Raw genomic sequence first — 16,309 nt, 5'->3', positions numbered from 1 at the left:
GAGTGACCCACAAATTTAACAATAAGCTGAAACTCACTTTAAAGCTCCATGAAGCTTAGAGGAGCTGCAGATTTAAATAATATTTGTCTGTAGGTTCATGACTACGAGCAACCCCTTTCATATTTTCTCATTGTTTTCTCATTGTCAGTTGATACATTATTGATTATAGAAGCTTTAAGTCTTAAACCACATTTTGACACATGATCCCTCTACAGGAGAGAGGGGATTAGGGAATCATGAAGGATCAGCTTTGGTTGACATTGTACTTTGTGGTACAGATTCAGGCTGCACGGTGGTGTAGTGGTTAGCACTGTCGCCTCACAGCAAGAGGGGCCTGGGTTCAATTCCCGGGCCAGTTTGCATGTTCTCCCCGTGTCAGCGTGGGTTCTCTCCGGGTTCTCCGGCTTCCTCCTACAGTCCAAAGACATGCAGCTTAGGTTAATTGATGACTCTGAAGGTGTGAATGTGAGTGTGAGTGGTTGTCTGTCTCTATATGTCTGCCCTGTGATAGGCTGGCGACCTGTCCAGGGTGAACCCTGCCTTCGCCCATTGGCAGCTGGGATCGGCTCCAGCACCCCCGCGACCCTTAACTGGATAAGCAGGTTACGGAAGATGGATGGATGGATGGTACAGATTCAATCCCACACAAAGGCACAACTAATTATGTACAGACAAATGACTCAGAGGGAATGTTTGGCTTTGGGGTTCTGGGGCATACGCCTACGACCGTCTGTTAATGCAGCCCTGATTGAAATGATGACTGGAGATAATTTCCTGTGTAATATGAATAATTTAGCTTGGAATATACTGTCATTGATTTGGATGGCTCAGTAATTCAGTAAGGAATCGCAGACATTTTAAATGATTCATTTGATTTCACAGCTGCATAGTCGGTTTCCGTAAGCATAAAAAGAAAATCAATGACACGTAATGTTTGGTTTTCCTCCTTTTTAATCTTTTATTTTGTTCATAATGTGCCAGTTTGAAAACTGATCTGTTCTGGCTGAGGATGTCGTCTTTTACTGGAAAATATCCAACGGAGCAAAACATTCTTTAAATCTAAGTGAGCACATTACTGGTGTAATCAGTATCTGTGTCGAATTATCGTACCTAGTTCAGTGAAAAAAACATCTTTCTAATGTTACGCTACTCTCTAAGAAACCCCCTGCATTCCCACGGTCTGCTTTATGCGGCCAGGTCTGCTGCGTAAAACTGAAAGTTGGTTAAGATCCAGTTACCACTTACGTAAACAAAGAGGAATTATTCGATCCTAGGCTCCTCTTCCTCCTCCTCCTCCTCCTCCTCCTCCTCCTCCTCCTCCTCCTCCTCCTCCTCCTCTACTATGTGGAGAGAAAACTTATCCAGCAGCATGAAGCTATGACTCGCAACCAGTGAGAAGTGAGGCAACAGCCTGGCTCCATCCTGCTGGCAGCTCTTTGTGGAAGGATGTTTGCTCCTTTTTGACACGTTCTTCTTCATATGGCACGTCACCATGCACAAGTGATCATTGATGATGAATTGCCCTTTGATTGTCTATCTTTTTACCATGGTGTAGGCTCAGACCAGTAGGCTATTTATCATTGCTCTGGGTTTCCTTGGAGAGTTTAAGTTCCCCCATGAAGTTTTTTCCTTCTTGCCAAGAATATAAAACATTAAAGAGCCTTTATACTTGAGCAACATATCAGCTGTTGGCAGCTTCAGTCCAAAAACATTTATTGCCCCCATCTGTATATCATATTGTGATCAGTGGTCACAAGTAAGTATATTTTTACTCTAATACTGCACTTAAAGCCAGAGTAGGTAATCTGGATAAACTAGCAAAAGGATGCTATATTAAAAAAAAAAAGATCCAACCAAATGCCCAGTTTGTCATGATAAAAGTCCTGGAGCATGTCATAGTAATGTATGTCATAAAAAATGTCTTAAAAAATGACAGTATAATTTGTCGTAGAAAATGTACTAAATTTGTTGTAGTATAGTATGTCACATTAAAAGTTATAAAAACAATGTCATAGTTTGGTATTTCATGAAAAAAAGTTCTTGAGAATGTCATTGTATAGTTTGATGTAGAAAATTTCCTAAAAAATGTCATAGTATATTATGTCAAGGTAATATCATAAAACAATGTCAGTTTAATGGAAGATATTTCCCATGAATATATAATAATACAATTTGTCACGATAACAGTCCTTAAAACAGGTCATAGTTTAGTATATTATAATATAAGTCATTATAAAATGTCAAAGATTAGCAAATCATGAAAACAGTCATAAAAGATGTAATAGTATAGTATATCAGGAAAAAGTGATTAAAAATATCATAATAGAGTTTGTCATGAAAAATGGTATAGATAATTTCATAGTATAGTATGTCTCAATAAAGTATAGTATAGTACTGTGACTTGTGATTTTTTTCATAACATGCTATACTATGACATTTACTAGGACTTTTTCACAACATATTGTAGTAGTGTATTTTTTTTAGGATTTTTATCATGATAACTATTCCATGACATGTTTTAGGACTTTTTTCATGACATACTATATTAGGATATTTTTTCAAGATTCCTATCATGAGGGGAGATTTTCATGACATAGTGTACTAAGACGTTTTAGGACATTTTTATCAGGACATACTATATTATGACATGTTTTAGGACATTTGTCATGACATTTTTTTATGACTTTCTTCATGACACGCTATACTATGACATGTTCTAGGACTTTTTTATAACATACTGTAGTATTACATTTTTTAAGGTTCTATATCGTGAAATACTATGCTATGACATTTTTAATGCTTTTTTTTGTAACATACTATTTAATGGTATTTCTTTCTGTCTTTTTCATGGCACACTATACCATGACTTTTTCATGACCCTTGTATGACAAACTATACATACTATGACAATTGTTATACATTTTTATAAGACAAACTATACCAGACATGTTTATGGTATTTCTATACTATAATATGACATGTTTCAGGAAATTTATCGTGATAAATAATATTATTACATCTTCATAGGACTTTTGTCATGACATACCACACTATGACATTTTTATAACTTTTTACGTGAAATACTATACTATGACATTTTCTAGGTCTTGTTTAATTACAACGCCTACAATTTCCCCACTGCGGGACTAATAAAGGATTATCTTATCTAAAAGGTCTTGGTGACCTTTGATTATCAGCTAATATATAGAGTGTGATTATGAGTTACTCATTAACTTATGATTCATTATATCCTCTTCTCATTTGTTCCCTGATAAATACAGTGGGTACGGAAAGTATTCAGACCCCTTTAAATTTTTCACCCTTTGTTTCATTGCAGCCATTTGCTAAAATCGAAAAAGTTCATTTTTTTTCGCATTAATGTACACTCAGCAACCCATCTTGACAGAAAAAAACAGAAATGTAGAAATTTTTGCAAATTTATTAAAAAAGAAAAACTGAAATATCACATGGTCATAAGTATTCAGACCCTTTGCTCAGTATTGAGTAGAAGCACCCTTTTGAGCTAGTACAGCCATGAGTCTTCTTGGGAATGATGCAACAAGTTTCTCACACCTGGATTTGGGGATCCTCTGCCATTCTTCCTTGCAGATCCTCTCCAGTTCTGTCAGGTTGGATGGTGAACGTTGGTGGACAGCCATTTTCAGGTCTCTCCAGAGATGCTCAATTGGGTTTAGGTCAGGGCTCTGGCTGGGCCAGTCAAGAATGGTCACAGACTTGTTCCGAAGCCACTCCTTTGTTATTTTAGCTGTGTGCTTCGGGTCATTGTCTTGTTGGAAGGTGAACCTTCGGCCCAGTCTGAGGTCCTGAGCACTCTGGAGGAGGTTTTCTTCCAGGATATCTCTGTACTTGGCCGCATTCATCTTTCCTTCAATTGCAACCAGTCGTCCTGTCCCTGCAGCTGAAAAACACCCCCATAGCATGATGCTGCCACCACCATGTTTCACTGTTGGGATTGTATTGGGCAGGTGATGAGCAGTGCCTGGTTTTCTCCACACATACCGCTTAGAATTAACGCCAAAAGTTCAATCTTGGTCTCATCAGACCAGAGAATCTTATTTCTCATAGTTTGGGAGTCCTCCATGTGTTTTTTGGCAAACTCTATGCGGGCTTTCATACGTCTTGCACTGAGGAGAGGCTTCCGTCGGGCCACTCTGCCATAAAGCCCCGACTGGTGGAGGGCTGCAGTGATAGTTGACTTTGTGGAACTGTCTCCCATCTCCCTACTGCATCTCTGGAGCTCAGCCACAGTGATCTTTGGGTTCTTCTTTACCTCTCTCACCAAGGCTCTTCTCCCACAATTGCTCAGTTTGGCTGGACGGCCAGGTCTAGGAAGAGTTCTGGTCATCCCATACAATAATAATTAAGCCTTTATTAGTCCCACAATCGGGAAATTATTTCTCTGCATTTAACCCATCCCGGAGGAGTAGTGGGCTGCTGCAATGAAGCGCCCGGGGAGCAACTTGGGGTTAGGTGTCTTGCTCAAGGACACCTCGGCATGTTGCCGGTAGAGGGGTTTGAACCACCAACCTTGTGGTTACGGGACAAGCGCTCTACCTCATGTGCCACAGCCGCCCCAATACTTCTTCCATTTAAGGATTATGGAGGCCACTGTGCTCTTAGGAACCTTGAGTGCTGCAGAAATTCTTTTGTAACCTTGGCCAGATCTGTGCCTTGCCACAATTCTGTCTCTGAGCTCCTTGGGCAGTTCCTTCGACCTCATGATTCTCATTTGTTCTGACATGCACTGTGAGCTGTAAGGTCTTATATAGACAGGTGTGTGCCTTTCCTAATCAAGTCCAATCAGTTTAATTAAACACAGCTGGACTCCAATGAAGGAGTAGAACCATCTCAAGGAGGATCAGAAGAAATGGACAGCATGTGAGTTAAATGAGTGTCACAGCGAAGGGTCTGAATACTTATGACCATGTGATATTTCAGTTTTTCTTTTTCTGTCAAGATGGGTTGCTGAGTGTACATTAATGCGAAAAAAAAATGAACTTTTTCGATTTTAGCAAATGACTGCAATGACACAAAGAGTGAAAAATTTAAAAGGGTCTGAATACTTTCCGTACCCACTGTACTTAATATGTTGCGTCACTTATTGCTAAGTGCACCGAGAGTTTCATTGCAAGTCCCATGTGATGTTTAGGATGTCTGTCATTAATAGAAGTGTTTAAAATTCAAACATTTTATCTAAACAATTCTTGCATATCAGATTAAGTAAAAGTTAAAAAAAAGTACTTTTAAGTACAGAATTAAAGCATCCTCACTGTTTGCATTTCCCATTAAACATGAATTACCAAACTTAATTTAGGCCTTTAATATGATTAGTTCTTTCATCCAGGTTGTAAAAGTGACTTACAAGAAGTGTAGCGACTTACAAGAAGTAATGTATCCATGCATCATGGTTGCATAACATTTTTGTGGCACAGACTTTGATAATGTTTTATTTTGCAGGTCTGTAAAGCTTTCCTGGGACATGAATCAGTGACCTTACATGCACAGGTTAATCAGAAAAAGCAATAGTCAGTTCCTGGTGAAGAGAAAAAACAATATTGATGAATCATTGTAGTGAATACACGCAAAATGAATTTGATGCAACAATGATTCACACTCCTTGGCAATGACTCAATAATGACTCCTTAAAAAAACCATAAAAGAAATAGGGGATCTTGGGCTCCTCCTCCTCCTCCAATACTTTATGGAGAGAAAACTTCTACAGCAGCATGAGACACGTCCAGGAAGGAATTTACACACACATATATATATACACATACATGCAAGAGAGTTTATCTAGGACTTTTCCTTCTGCAGTGATTCAAAGTGGATACATGTAATATATATGAGGATAGCTTTAAAAGGATAAAACATTTTTTTTTTTTAGCTGCAAGCTACTCTTTTGGAGAATTTCTCCCTGAAATAAGATGCAGGGGATGGATGCCGGGATGAATGTGCTCCCCATAGAGCACGGGGAGGCATGTGCGCCTCTCCTTCAGGGACTGTGGGAGTCAGTGAGGTCGGAGCAGCAGGAGATCCTGCTCTCCCCTTACCTGCCTGCGTCCTTCGCCTTCCTCACACATGTCCTGCTCTGCGCACCTTTCCTGGTGCTGGACGCGCTGGGGAGCGTCTGTCAGCGGGTCCATTCGTGGAGGATCTCTGCGGGCTCGGGTCATCCGCCGTCCCTCCGATGCTGGTTGAACTGTTTTTGGAGGGTGTTGTACGGATACCTGACCTGCATCCTCCCGGCCACCGCGCTGTTTCACTGGCTGAGGAGCCCCGCGTTGCCGCAGATGGCTCCATCCTGCTGGCAGCTCTTCGTGGAAGTCTTCGCATGTTTGCTGCTGTTTGACACGCTGTTCTTCATATTGCACGTCACCATGCACTGGTGAGCAGTCTGCACACATGTCGTGTTAGTTGTGTGCTTTTGTCAAGCACAATAGGGTGAAATAAGATGCAGAAGTTTACCAAATAACTATCTTAGAACAAATACATAGAAAATAGAAGAAAATAGCAGACACCGCCACCTACAGGAGGCTATGACTCCAGTGTTCATGTTCTTTAAAGTCGGGGAAATAGCTGCATTGGTTTCCAAGATAGTCAACCAAAATCAGTTAATTATTTAGTTTATACATATATTTATTTATTTATTTATTTATTTATACTAATATTATAAAACGACTCTGTGTAAATTAAACAGTGTTCTTAATAAATGTGTTTTTGTAGGTCGATAAAAAGTTAATGAGGAAGCCTAAATTAAATAAGTCCCATTAAGGGGGATATCTAAAAGTCCAATTTAAAAGAGGGGGGGGTCCCTCTGGGCACCATCGCCATCTTGTTCCCCGGGGATTGGCTCATCAGAATGCCTTACACATGTGGGTGAAGGTGATTAAGGGTGCATGTTGAAAGTGCATGAGTCAGAGGACAGAGTGAGCCCTACTACGTGGGCTTCACCTAGTTTGCAAATTGTAAAACAAGTTCAAACACAATCAAAATCATTCAAAAAAAAAAAAAAAAAAAAAAAAAACCAGTCAAACCGGTAATGTGCACCTTTATGACATCAGATGTGTTCAATTCCAATGTTGACAGTGCTTTATTATTCTACTGCTGTGCTTGAAATGTGGAAACATTAAAGCACCTGCATACTAAAAATCAGCAGCTTCAGTCCAAAAGTGTTAATATTCTCTTCAACTTTAAATTACCAGGTGACCACAGGTGCCCTGACAGTTACAATAAAACATTATTAGTAATAGATACTATTGTGCAGCGGTAGTTGTTGGACTGTTGGAAAAGTGCTGCCAGTAGAAGTAGCAGTCAACCAAAGACACACTAACATTATGCCATTCTGGGAAAGTTGTTGTGATTATCCATAATAGTAAAAGTCTAAGCAGAGACAACTGTTTTGTGTGTTTCTCATCAGGGTGCCCTGGCTCTATCGTAACACCCACCAGCTGCACCACCAGCACCACACACCTTTCGCTCTGGCGGCTCAGGACAGCGGCTCTCTGGAGCTTCTGTCTCTGCTGCTGCTGGCTCTGAGCAGCGCCTGGGTGGTGGGCTGCCACCCTCTGAGCGAAGCCTTCTTCCACCTCATCAACAGCTGGCTGGCGGTGGAGGACCACTGTGGCTACGATCTGCCCTGGGCTCTGCACAGACTGCTGCCCTGTCTGGGAGGAGCCCCCCACCACCAGGCCCACCATACTCTCTACAGTGTCAACTACGCCCCCTACTTCATCCACTGGGATGTCCTTTTCGGCACATACCGTGCACCAGTGCAGAAATCACGTCCAAAGTGACAAAACTGTTGCAGGTATCAAACTGAGGATTGCAAATCTGCCAAGATGCAATGAAGGATATATTTTTGCATATTTTGATGATTAAAATCTGTATAATTAGCTAAGAAGACAAAATTCTCAATGTTTATTTGTCAATGATCTCAGAACTTCATGGACAAACATCCTGTTCAAGTGGAGTATTTACAATGTGAAGACCTCATATCTACAGCTGTTCTGTATCAGGCAGCACGAGATGGGGAGAGAGCGGAGAAGACACAATAAAGAAAGACAATGGAACAATGAACAAATGTATAGCTGATGTTGCCTCGTGAGTGGGTGTTTTTGGATGGATGCATGCTTTCATTTTGTAAAGTAGATATAAAGCAAATAATGCATGAAAGATCATATGTAAATGTGTAAAGAGAAAATCACAAATCTGAGTAAATGTTTGCTGTTGGTCAGTCATGCACGGTCACTTTACAAACTGATAAAAGGAGAAAGAAGTTGGGTGCCACTCTTAAGTTGGTACAGTACAATTGGAAGTAACAACCAGCAGCCAGTCAGCTTAGCTTAGCACTAAGACTGTGAATGATAAAACAGCTAGCCGGCCTCAGCGGGAGGTCAAGAAATTGTCCGGCACGTAACAAACCGTAACAGCAGACAGATTAAACAATCAAGGTGAGGTTAAGGTCCTGGTACATTGATCTTTTCCCCCTAGTTTCCAGGCTTTATGCTAAGCTATAAGCAAAACTGGCTGCTGATTAACATTTACCATTCATACATCTTCTAACCTGGCAGGAAAGCAAATATATTGTATTTCCCAAAATGTATTTTAATACCAATAGATAATTTGATATCTTAGCCCAAAGGTGTTGTATAATTTGTAAAATATTTCTTGATGAGTATGTATTGTAAAGATTCTGTTCACCAACGGTTGACTAATCATATAAAAGCAGGACACATGTTTTGGGTTTTGTTGGTCACTTCATGTTGAGGTTTCTGTTGTGCTGCTGCGGTTGGTGCTTTTTTATGCTCTGGGCCTCTGAGCTGTCTACTCTCTGTAAACGGACACCATGTGGATTTTATTGAGTGATCGAAACCACATGTTTTTAGAGATGAGAATACTTTTTAGTCACTTTTTGCAGTTGTTACCTTTGTAATTTGTTTCACAAGAGAGGCATCATCAATAACTTTAAAATCCAACAATGCCCTGAGGACAGGGTTTATTTTTTAACAGAATGCAGCTGGAGTCAGGCAGATGACTTGTTGCTACCTCTCCTTTGGCACTCATGCCGTGTTCACATGAAAGAAGGAAAAGCAAAGAGGTGCAGCTTCTTAAACCTAATTACATTAAGATATGAGGGTTTAACACTTAATGAATCCACAGGGAGCCAACGTTTTTGTAGACAGATAACAAGTTTATATATGAATTCTTTACTTCAGCAATGATGTCTTTTCTCACTAACAACCTGTAATATATTTTTGAGGGTCTCTGGTGAGTGACAGTCCTCACTGTTAATGAAGAAGTACAGTTGATTTCAAGGAAAACAATGAAAGCAGTCTAGTCATATATACCACACTGAACATCTGTTTTTTATTTTGGTCTCTTCCAATGGTTTTTTTTTGCAATTTCGCAACATCAGCGTCAAATGCAAATTGTTAAAAGATGTTTGAACATTTGGAGGTACTTTTGCATCATCAAGTAATCAAGTAAGTCGGGAAAAGTGCTCTTTTCATGGGAACAAAAAGAGATGAGAGGGCAGAGGGAGAGATGAGTGCTGGGTGGTGGTATTGCCAAGAGATAGAATGATAAGCATATGACCCAAAAACGGAAACAATCAGGCCCCATTACAGACCCCACGTCAGAGTCTGGGCGAGTCATGCAGCTTTGGATGACACACACCAAAACACACGTTCACAGCGAGACATACGTGGACGTCGATGACAGAAACTGGGGCATTAGGGGATTTTGAAGCACTTTGACCCGTCTGTACATTTTGAAACGTTCAGTTTGTTTACTTGTTGATAGGTGTGCTCCTAAATTAATCATGTAGACCGAATACTTCACAAACTCCAGAAGAGAGATTATTTAGTTATTTAGACAGAAGGAGTCTTGTCAAAACAAGAGAGAGGAAAAAGCCCAGAGCGTTCCTCACCAGTCCTTATCAACGGAGCAAACACTAAAGACTTCCCATTTCATCATATTTCCTGAAAGTTTACCATTCAGTGACAAAGGCCAGATTCATATTTCTTCCACCATTCTGTAAATATTCAATTAGTGAGCTTCACATAGCTTAGACCCGCTGTCGTCACAGTAACTGGTCGAGGTTCTTGCCCTCTGGTCTGTAACCATTTTTAGACGACCTCAGCTCTCATCTTACACGAGAGGTCAGTCAGTGACTTGTTTGTTTTCTGAAACATCTCAGTGCACTTGTCAGTAGTGGGCTGTTGCCAAAGGCTTATTTTGATGGGGCTTTAAACAGACAGCATCCCTGTAACATGTTTCTAGGACTACAACTCCTGTTACGACACACACAGTTAGATGGGAGATCAGTGTATGTACATTGAATGCAGTAGCATACTAGAATTTCACTGCATGGTGATCCACAAAACAAGACACTAGGAGGTAGCAGAAGCATTGCGTAATCATTACATTGTAATAATGTAGCGATGGTGTTATGATTGCATAGGTGAGATTTACCCCAATCATGCCTCTAACCTGCTCTTTAGTTAACTGTTACTAAATAAGTAACTATAATGACTGCATTAGAATTGGTAATGTTGCAGTAATCTCTTAGAGGAAGTCTGCGTATTTGCTTTCTTGACGAGAATTAGATGAAAATATTAATGCCAAACTCATATTTGTTTGTTAAGTATGAAGCTACAGCTGGGAAATAGTTAGCTTAGCTTTGCATAAAGGGTGGAAATGGGGTAAACAGTTAGCCTAGCTCTGTCCAATGGTTAAATAGTCCAACTATTTAGCTCAATAATTCTCCGCCAACTGCATGACAACCTCACAGTGACCACAAGAATCTAGAAAGTCACTGCAACCTAAAACAGTCCAGCAAATAATCCCCCATAAAAGCCTAAATTGTTGTTTTTTCATTTCGTTTTTCATGCCGATTAATCAAACAATATTTTAATTTTCTTTCAGCAATGCTAGTTAAGCTGTTTCCTCATGCTTCTAGTATTTACTTTAAGCTAAGCTAACTTTCTACAAACTGTAGCTTCATAACTAGCATACAGACATGAGATTGACATACATTTTCTCATCTAACACTTCACCGTCTGTATCTTTGTCTTTGATTTTCATCCTTGACCTCGATTCTGCTACAGCTGTGGATTTCACAGACATCTCACCTTTCAATAGTGTGATACACATACTTAACTACAAAAAAATAGTAGAAACTTTTCCTAGCTTAATGAGATGCTCTTGCAATGTAGTTTAACATTCATAGAAAATTAGTGAGAACAGAAAGAGATACTGGAGTCCAGATCTTTTTTTGTTCACATTTTCTCTTCACAAACAGGTTTTCCATCACAGCTGTCTGCATCTGCTAGCTGTCAGTGTGAGCAGCAGGCCATCCATTTTGTTCATTAGCGGGCCTTCCTCTCAGTTTCCCATGGTTCTATGTTTGTGTGTCATGTATGAACTATGACCTGGGAGCTGATACTGTCGGACTAAATTATCTGAAAGTCTGAAATGCATTGTATCATTGGTACTAACAGCTTCTTCCTGAAATAATGGAAAGGAAAGTTGACGGACGAGATCCTTTGATTGATAATTGTAATGTGGGAAATAGATCATGTACACATCAGCTTGGCATTTCGGCTCCAAATATTTACATTCATCTTGATTTGAGATAAGCCTAAAGACATTTTGATGAGCCGTAAACTTTCTGAAAGAGAAAGGGATCAGTTCAGGAGACTTTTCATGTAGGATTTGCAGAGTAATTTATTGTTTTAGAAATAACCATTTCTCTTCCCAACAGAATTCATTTTGTGCTGCAAATGCATTGTCACGGATACAAAACCTACTCTACACTGAGCAACTTACCAATATACATATAGACACTTATCTACTCTGTTGTAAAAATTAATAAATTAGAACAATAAATAGTATTTTATTTGACATAAGCAGCAGAGGTATCATAAGGCTTTTAAACAAAGAAACTGTATTTCTGTAGCTGTGTTTTCTTTGGGTCGTATCCATAAAAGGAATGTGACAAAGTGCCCCCTTTTCAACTCTAGAGTTTGGCCGTCAGTTGATAACTGTCCAAAAAGGCAGTTTTTATCCTAAAAGTGATAGATGGCTCAACTGAGGAGTTGTAGATATGTCAGTGACACATGGTGCAAGGTCAGTAAGTTGAGCCAGTTAGGATTGTTTGTTGCCTCGGAATGTGGACAACCCCGGCCCCCTTGTCCGGTCCCACTCCCCCATCACACCACATCAAAATATTGCCCAGAATGCCGTCCATTTCTCCGAGCCTGAGTGGTGGCATACATGTTTCTCAGCCCCCCACACCTTGCTATCGCTGTAGCTTGAGGGAGTGGAAGAGAGGCATGTGAAGTGGGAAACAGGATTGGGATAGATAACCCTGCTCTCATAGGACCCCTGTACAGCGCCTATACGTATCAGGAGGCTGCAGGAGGCAGGAGGTGGGCCTGGAGAGTTCATGTCTTGTCAGGTTGCCTCTTGGGGGTCATTTCACTGCGCCAGGACACATGAAGTGCTGATTAGTGTTTGCATCGAGCGGGGAGGCCAGAGATAAGTGGAGAGGAAGACAGATGTCAGATGGGAAGGAGAGGGAGGGGGATAACTGGCCCACTGGTTCCCACCAGGCCGCACACACTGTAGGATGAGCTCCGTTGGGAAGTCTTGTGCCGTTTCCTTCTTGTGGGGTTTGAGGACACACCTTGGCATCACTGTTTTTGAATGTAAATCTGCAGCACACTGTCTTCCCACTGTCTGAATGTTAATCATTTGGAGCGCACATAGTTTCATGAATAGTGAACATGCACTTCCAATCTCACTGAGTAACTTTAACAGAGATTCCAACCTCCTTTTTGCAGCTTACTGTTAGTTATGTGTCTTTCCTCTTATCTTAAGACTTTACGAAGAGTTAAACTCTCTCAAAACATGGACTATCTGCAGCCACACTCTGCCACCACCATGCCTTCAAACTTGTACTTGTAGGTGACCACGCCTGTGTCATCCAAGTACAGCAGGGAGATGGGGTCCAGCTTGGTGGGCACGCAACAAGCTCGTGCCGCCTTCTGAGGACTGTTGATATTGATCAATGTCTGGACAATGGCATGCTTGGTGGGTGTGACATGCTTTGTCAGTGGAAAGGAACAGATACCAGTGCACTCAAAGGCGTCGTAACCGTTGGGCGCCAGGATCCAACTGTCCCATCCAATGTCCTTGAACTCTACGTACAGAGATTGTTTCTTGCAGTGGTTCCCCTTGGCATTGCGACGGATGCGGGACGCTGTGTCGTAGATCAGATTGGAGCGCATTTGGATGAGGTCCTCTTCATCTGGCTCTGCTTCTTCGTCCGACTCATCCCTGTCTCTCCCCAGCTCCCCCCACAGCCCATTCAGGCCCATCCCCAAGTCGTTCTGGAGGACCATGTTGGAGGTTTCGTGGTCGATCATCTCGTTCAGCTCATGCTTGTCATCACGGTGATCGCTACTTTGGTCGTCAGAGAAAACAATCAGCAGAGGTTTGTGTTTCTCCTCAGGGCTGGTGTCAATCTTCATGTCTCCTTCAGGGGGGTTCCTGTCTTTGTTGTCCTCTGTCATACCTTGAAAATTGTCTTCATTAGCCATGCTGGCAATGTGCACTTCCAACCGGTGCGTGGTGCCGTGGTCCGATTTGCGCCAGCGTTGAACAGCAGCAGAGAGGTCAAAGGCCTCCCAGCCGTTATCGGTGTCGTAGACCTGGCGTGAAGCCAACTCCACAAGCTCTAACCGCTCTCCTCCTCCTCTGAATCCATCGCCTCTCACGGTGTTCTCATCAGTCATGTTGTCATCTCCGACATACGATTCCAGTTCGTAGATAGTGACCTTGCGGTCGACCCCAGCATAGAGGTGGCGGTCAATCTGGACAAGTGTGTAGAGGCGAAGCTCAGCCGCTGTGATGCGTTCATGATTGGGGACTGACACGTTGAAGAGGAGTGGGTAAAGCCTTACTCCTCCAACACCCACAACACGGGGAGATGAATCTGGGGTGGAATAAATTCAAAGTGGAAATTCTGTATGTTTTGTATAATAAGTCTTGCAATATATACTAACCCTATCATATCCTAACCCTAATGAGGATTACATCTTAAATTTCATCCTTAATTGGAGAACATTTGTCTATTATCTTAATTGTATTGCAAGCTGTTCCATCTCAAAACAAGAATAAGATTTTGATATGAACATTGCCTTGAACCGTAACAAGAAACAGTGCCATGACTAAGGCTTGGATTTAAACAGCTATTATGGTATATATATATATATATATATATATATATATATATATATATATATATATATGGTCACTAATACAATAAAGATGATAGTCAAATGTTTTCTAATTACGGATGAAATTGAGGATGTTATCCTCATCAGGGTTAGAATAGGATAGGCTTAGTATACAAACAAGGGTGAAGTATATACAAGCACAACCGTGTCCTCATTTTCACTCCTTATATGCTTTGGCCTTGCAGACTAATGATGACCATGTGATGAAGGAAATACAAACTATATTTAAATCAAATATGTCATAAAAAAATCCAATAAACATGGCAGCAACTAAAAGAAAAAAGGTTTTCTTTTTTTTTAATAAATCTATATTATTAACAGGGCATAATCATATAGAGCAGAGGATCCTTACCTTCATTTTTGAAGCTGCGGATGATGTTGGCGGTGGGCATGGCAGTATGGTCATTAGCGAATCGGTTGTAGAGCTCCATCATGTACTCAGGTGGCTCTTCTCGTGTGCCCCCAGGAGGCAGCGGAGGAGGACCCAAGCCAGACAGGTTGAAAGTCCGCAGAAACTGCTCCTTCAGGCTCTCCAGCAAGCTCTGCATGTTCATGTGGTTGTCCTGCTCCAGCAGTGAGGGATCCACCACCCCTCCATGCCCGTCCCCCAGCCCCGGAGCGGGCCGATACCTCTGATGGGTGTTGGAGATCGGGCTGCTCTGTCCACAGAGCCCCTGGAGCAGTAGTATGGAACACAACAAGAGCAAAGTGCTGGAGGTGCAGATGGTTCCCAGTGGAACGACCCAAATTCTCGCCATGGGGAAAAACAATGCAGCTTTCTATTTTATGCCTTCTGGGGTTCTCTATTAATGAGCTGATGCAACAGTAAGACACAATGTTTGTGATCTCTGAACGTCTTAATCCAAAGGTTAATTGAAATTGTGGTCAGTTAATCTGTACACAAAGAAAAATCTGGATCCAGTAGACAAACGTGTTGTTGACCCCTGCACTGACTGGTGTGAGCCTCTGCAGGAGTTTGTGCTCCTGCTGCTTTCCTCCAGATCTCACAGCATTTATTCTCATGCACACCTTTTGATGTCCTTTGTGACAGGGCTGCGGTTCCGGTGTCAGGGTGGCCAAGGCTTGGCTTTGTCCGAACGAGTCATCTCTGTTGTGTCCTCTCTTCTTGTCAGTCCCTCTCTGTGCGTTTTGCTCTCTTCCTTCCAGCTCTTTCTTTCTGTCCCTTATCTATAACATGGTGGGCTCTGCATTGCTCAGTGCTTTTGGTCTCTTTGCTTTGTGTGTGTGCGTACGTGCCTTCAACTTTGTGTGATGCACATGAGCGTGTGTTATCTCACAACTTCCTTAATGAGGATTTTGTAAACACGGTCCTGTAGCCTCTTCCTTGTGGAAGCGCTATTTTGTTTGGGTGGGTGCTCCGGGGTTGATATTCTTAATTTGTTTATTTGCTTTGTAAATGGTGGAGTTCTACGAGCTGCCGCCTAGGCTCCATTGACCATTTATTTTTGACAAAATACACGGAGGCTCTGTTGACATCGTTGAATGTAACAGGATACATCTAGAAGACACTTGGCCAAATGAAAATTGAAATGCAATGAGGTGTGAGGCCTTAATGATCAACGATGAAAGATCCTGGGCTGAAAGTGAGACTGGAGGACATTGCAAGTAGCTCATGAGGACAACAGAGTTGTGCAAGAGTAATCATGTCATGTTCATTCAAAAAAGTATAAATCAACCCCCTTGTGCTTGCTAAAATGTTCAGTGTGTTCCTCTTCTGGTTAATTGGCACTGGGGCTGAAATGATCTGGGAACAAGAGGATCCTTCAAAAAATGCAAGTGCAAGGATGCAGAATAAGGGAAGAATAGATTTTTTTTAGGCCTACATAGAGCGTTATGTGTATAAACATGGAGGAGCAGACTGGCAACATGGAGTCAAAAGGCTGGTCCGATTTTTTTCTGATCAGATTATTAATGACTCACACTAGCTCCTCTGCAGATTTAAATAACTTCTCTGTTCGTCACCT

At 41.5% G+C, this 16,309-nt stretch overlaps 2 protein-coding genes across 3 annotated transcripts; one reads left to right on the top strand and one right to left on the bottom strand.

Moving 5' to 3' along the window:
* Positions 1-4,766: 4,766 nt before the first annotated feature.
* ch25hl3 (cholesterol 25-hydroxylase like 3) lies at positions 4,767-8,758 on the top strand. Of its 2 annotated transcripts, none has more exons than XM_054610533.1 (3): positions 4,767-4,899; positions 5,906-6,406; positions 7,439-8,758. In XM_054610533.1, exons 2-3 carry the CDS (start codon positions 5,946-5,948, stop codon positions 7,812-7,814), a joined length of 837 nt encoding a protein of 278 aa, XP_054466508.1. In that variant the 5' UTR covers positions 4,767-4,899; positions 5,906-5,945; the 3' UTR covers positions 7,815-8,758. The 2 variants fall into 2 exon arrangements, with proteins under 2 accessions (XP_054466508.1, XP_054466507.1); XM_054610532.1 differs by having other exon boundaries at positions 5,479-6,406.
* A 3,063-nt stretch (positions 8,759-11,821) lies between these two features.
* bmp10 (bone morphogenetic protein 10) lies at positions 11,822-15,449 on the bottom strand. Its single transcript, XM_054610528.1, has 2 exons — positions 14,677-15,449; positions 11,822-14,020 (listed from the first exon to the last, which is right to left on the bottom strand). The coding sequence occupies exons 1-2, from the start codon at positions 15,080-15,082 to the stop codon at positions 12,939-12,941; spliced, it is 1,488 nt and encodes a 495-aa protein (XP_054466503.1). The 5' UTR covers positions 15,083-15,449; the 3' UTR covers positions 11,822-12,938.
* Between the last annotated feature and the right edge of the window lie 860 nt (positions 15,450-16,309).

Source organism: Anoplopoma fimbria, chromosome 13 (assembly GCF_027596085.1).
Source record: "Anoplopoma fimbria isolate UVic2021 breed Golden Eagle Sablefish chromosome 13, Afim_UVic_2022, whole genome shotgun sequence".
NCBI classification, from domain to species: domain Eukaryota; kingdom Metazoa; phylum Chordata; class Actinopteri; order Perciformes; family Anoplopomatidae; genus Anoplopoma; species Anoplopoma fimbria.
Note: the sequence above shows the minus strand (reverse complement) of the source record. Positions and strands in the feature narration are given on the sequence as shown.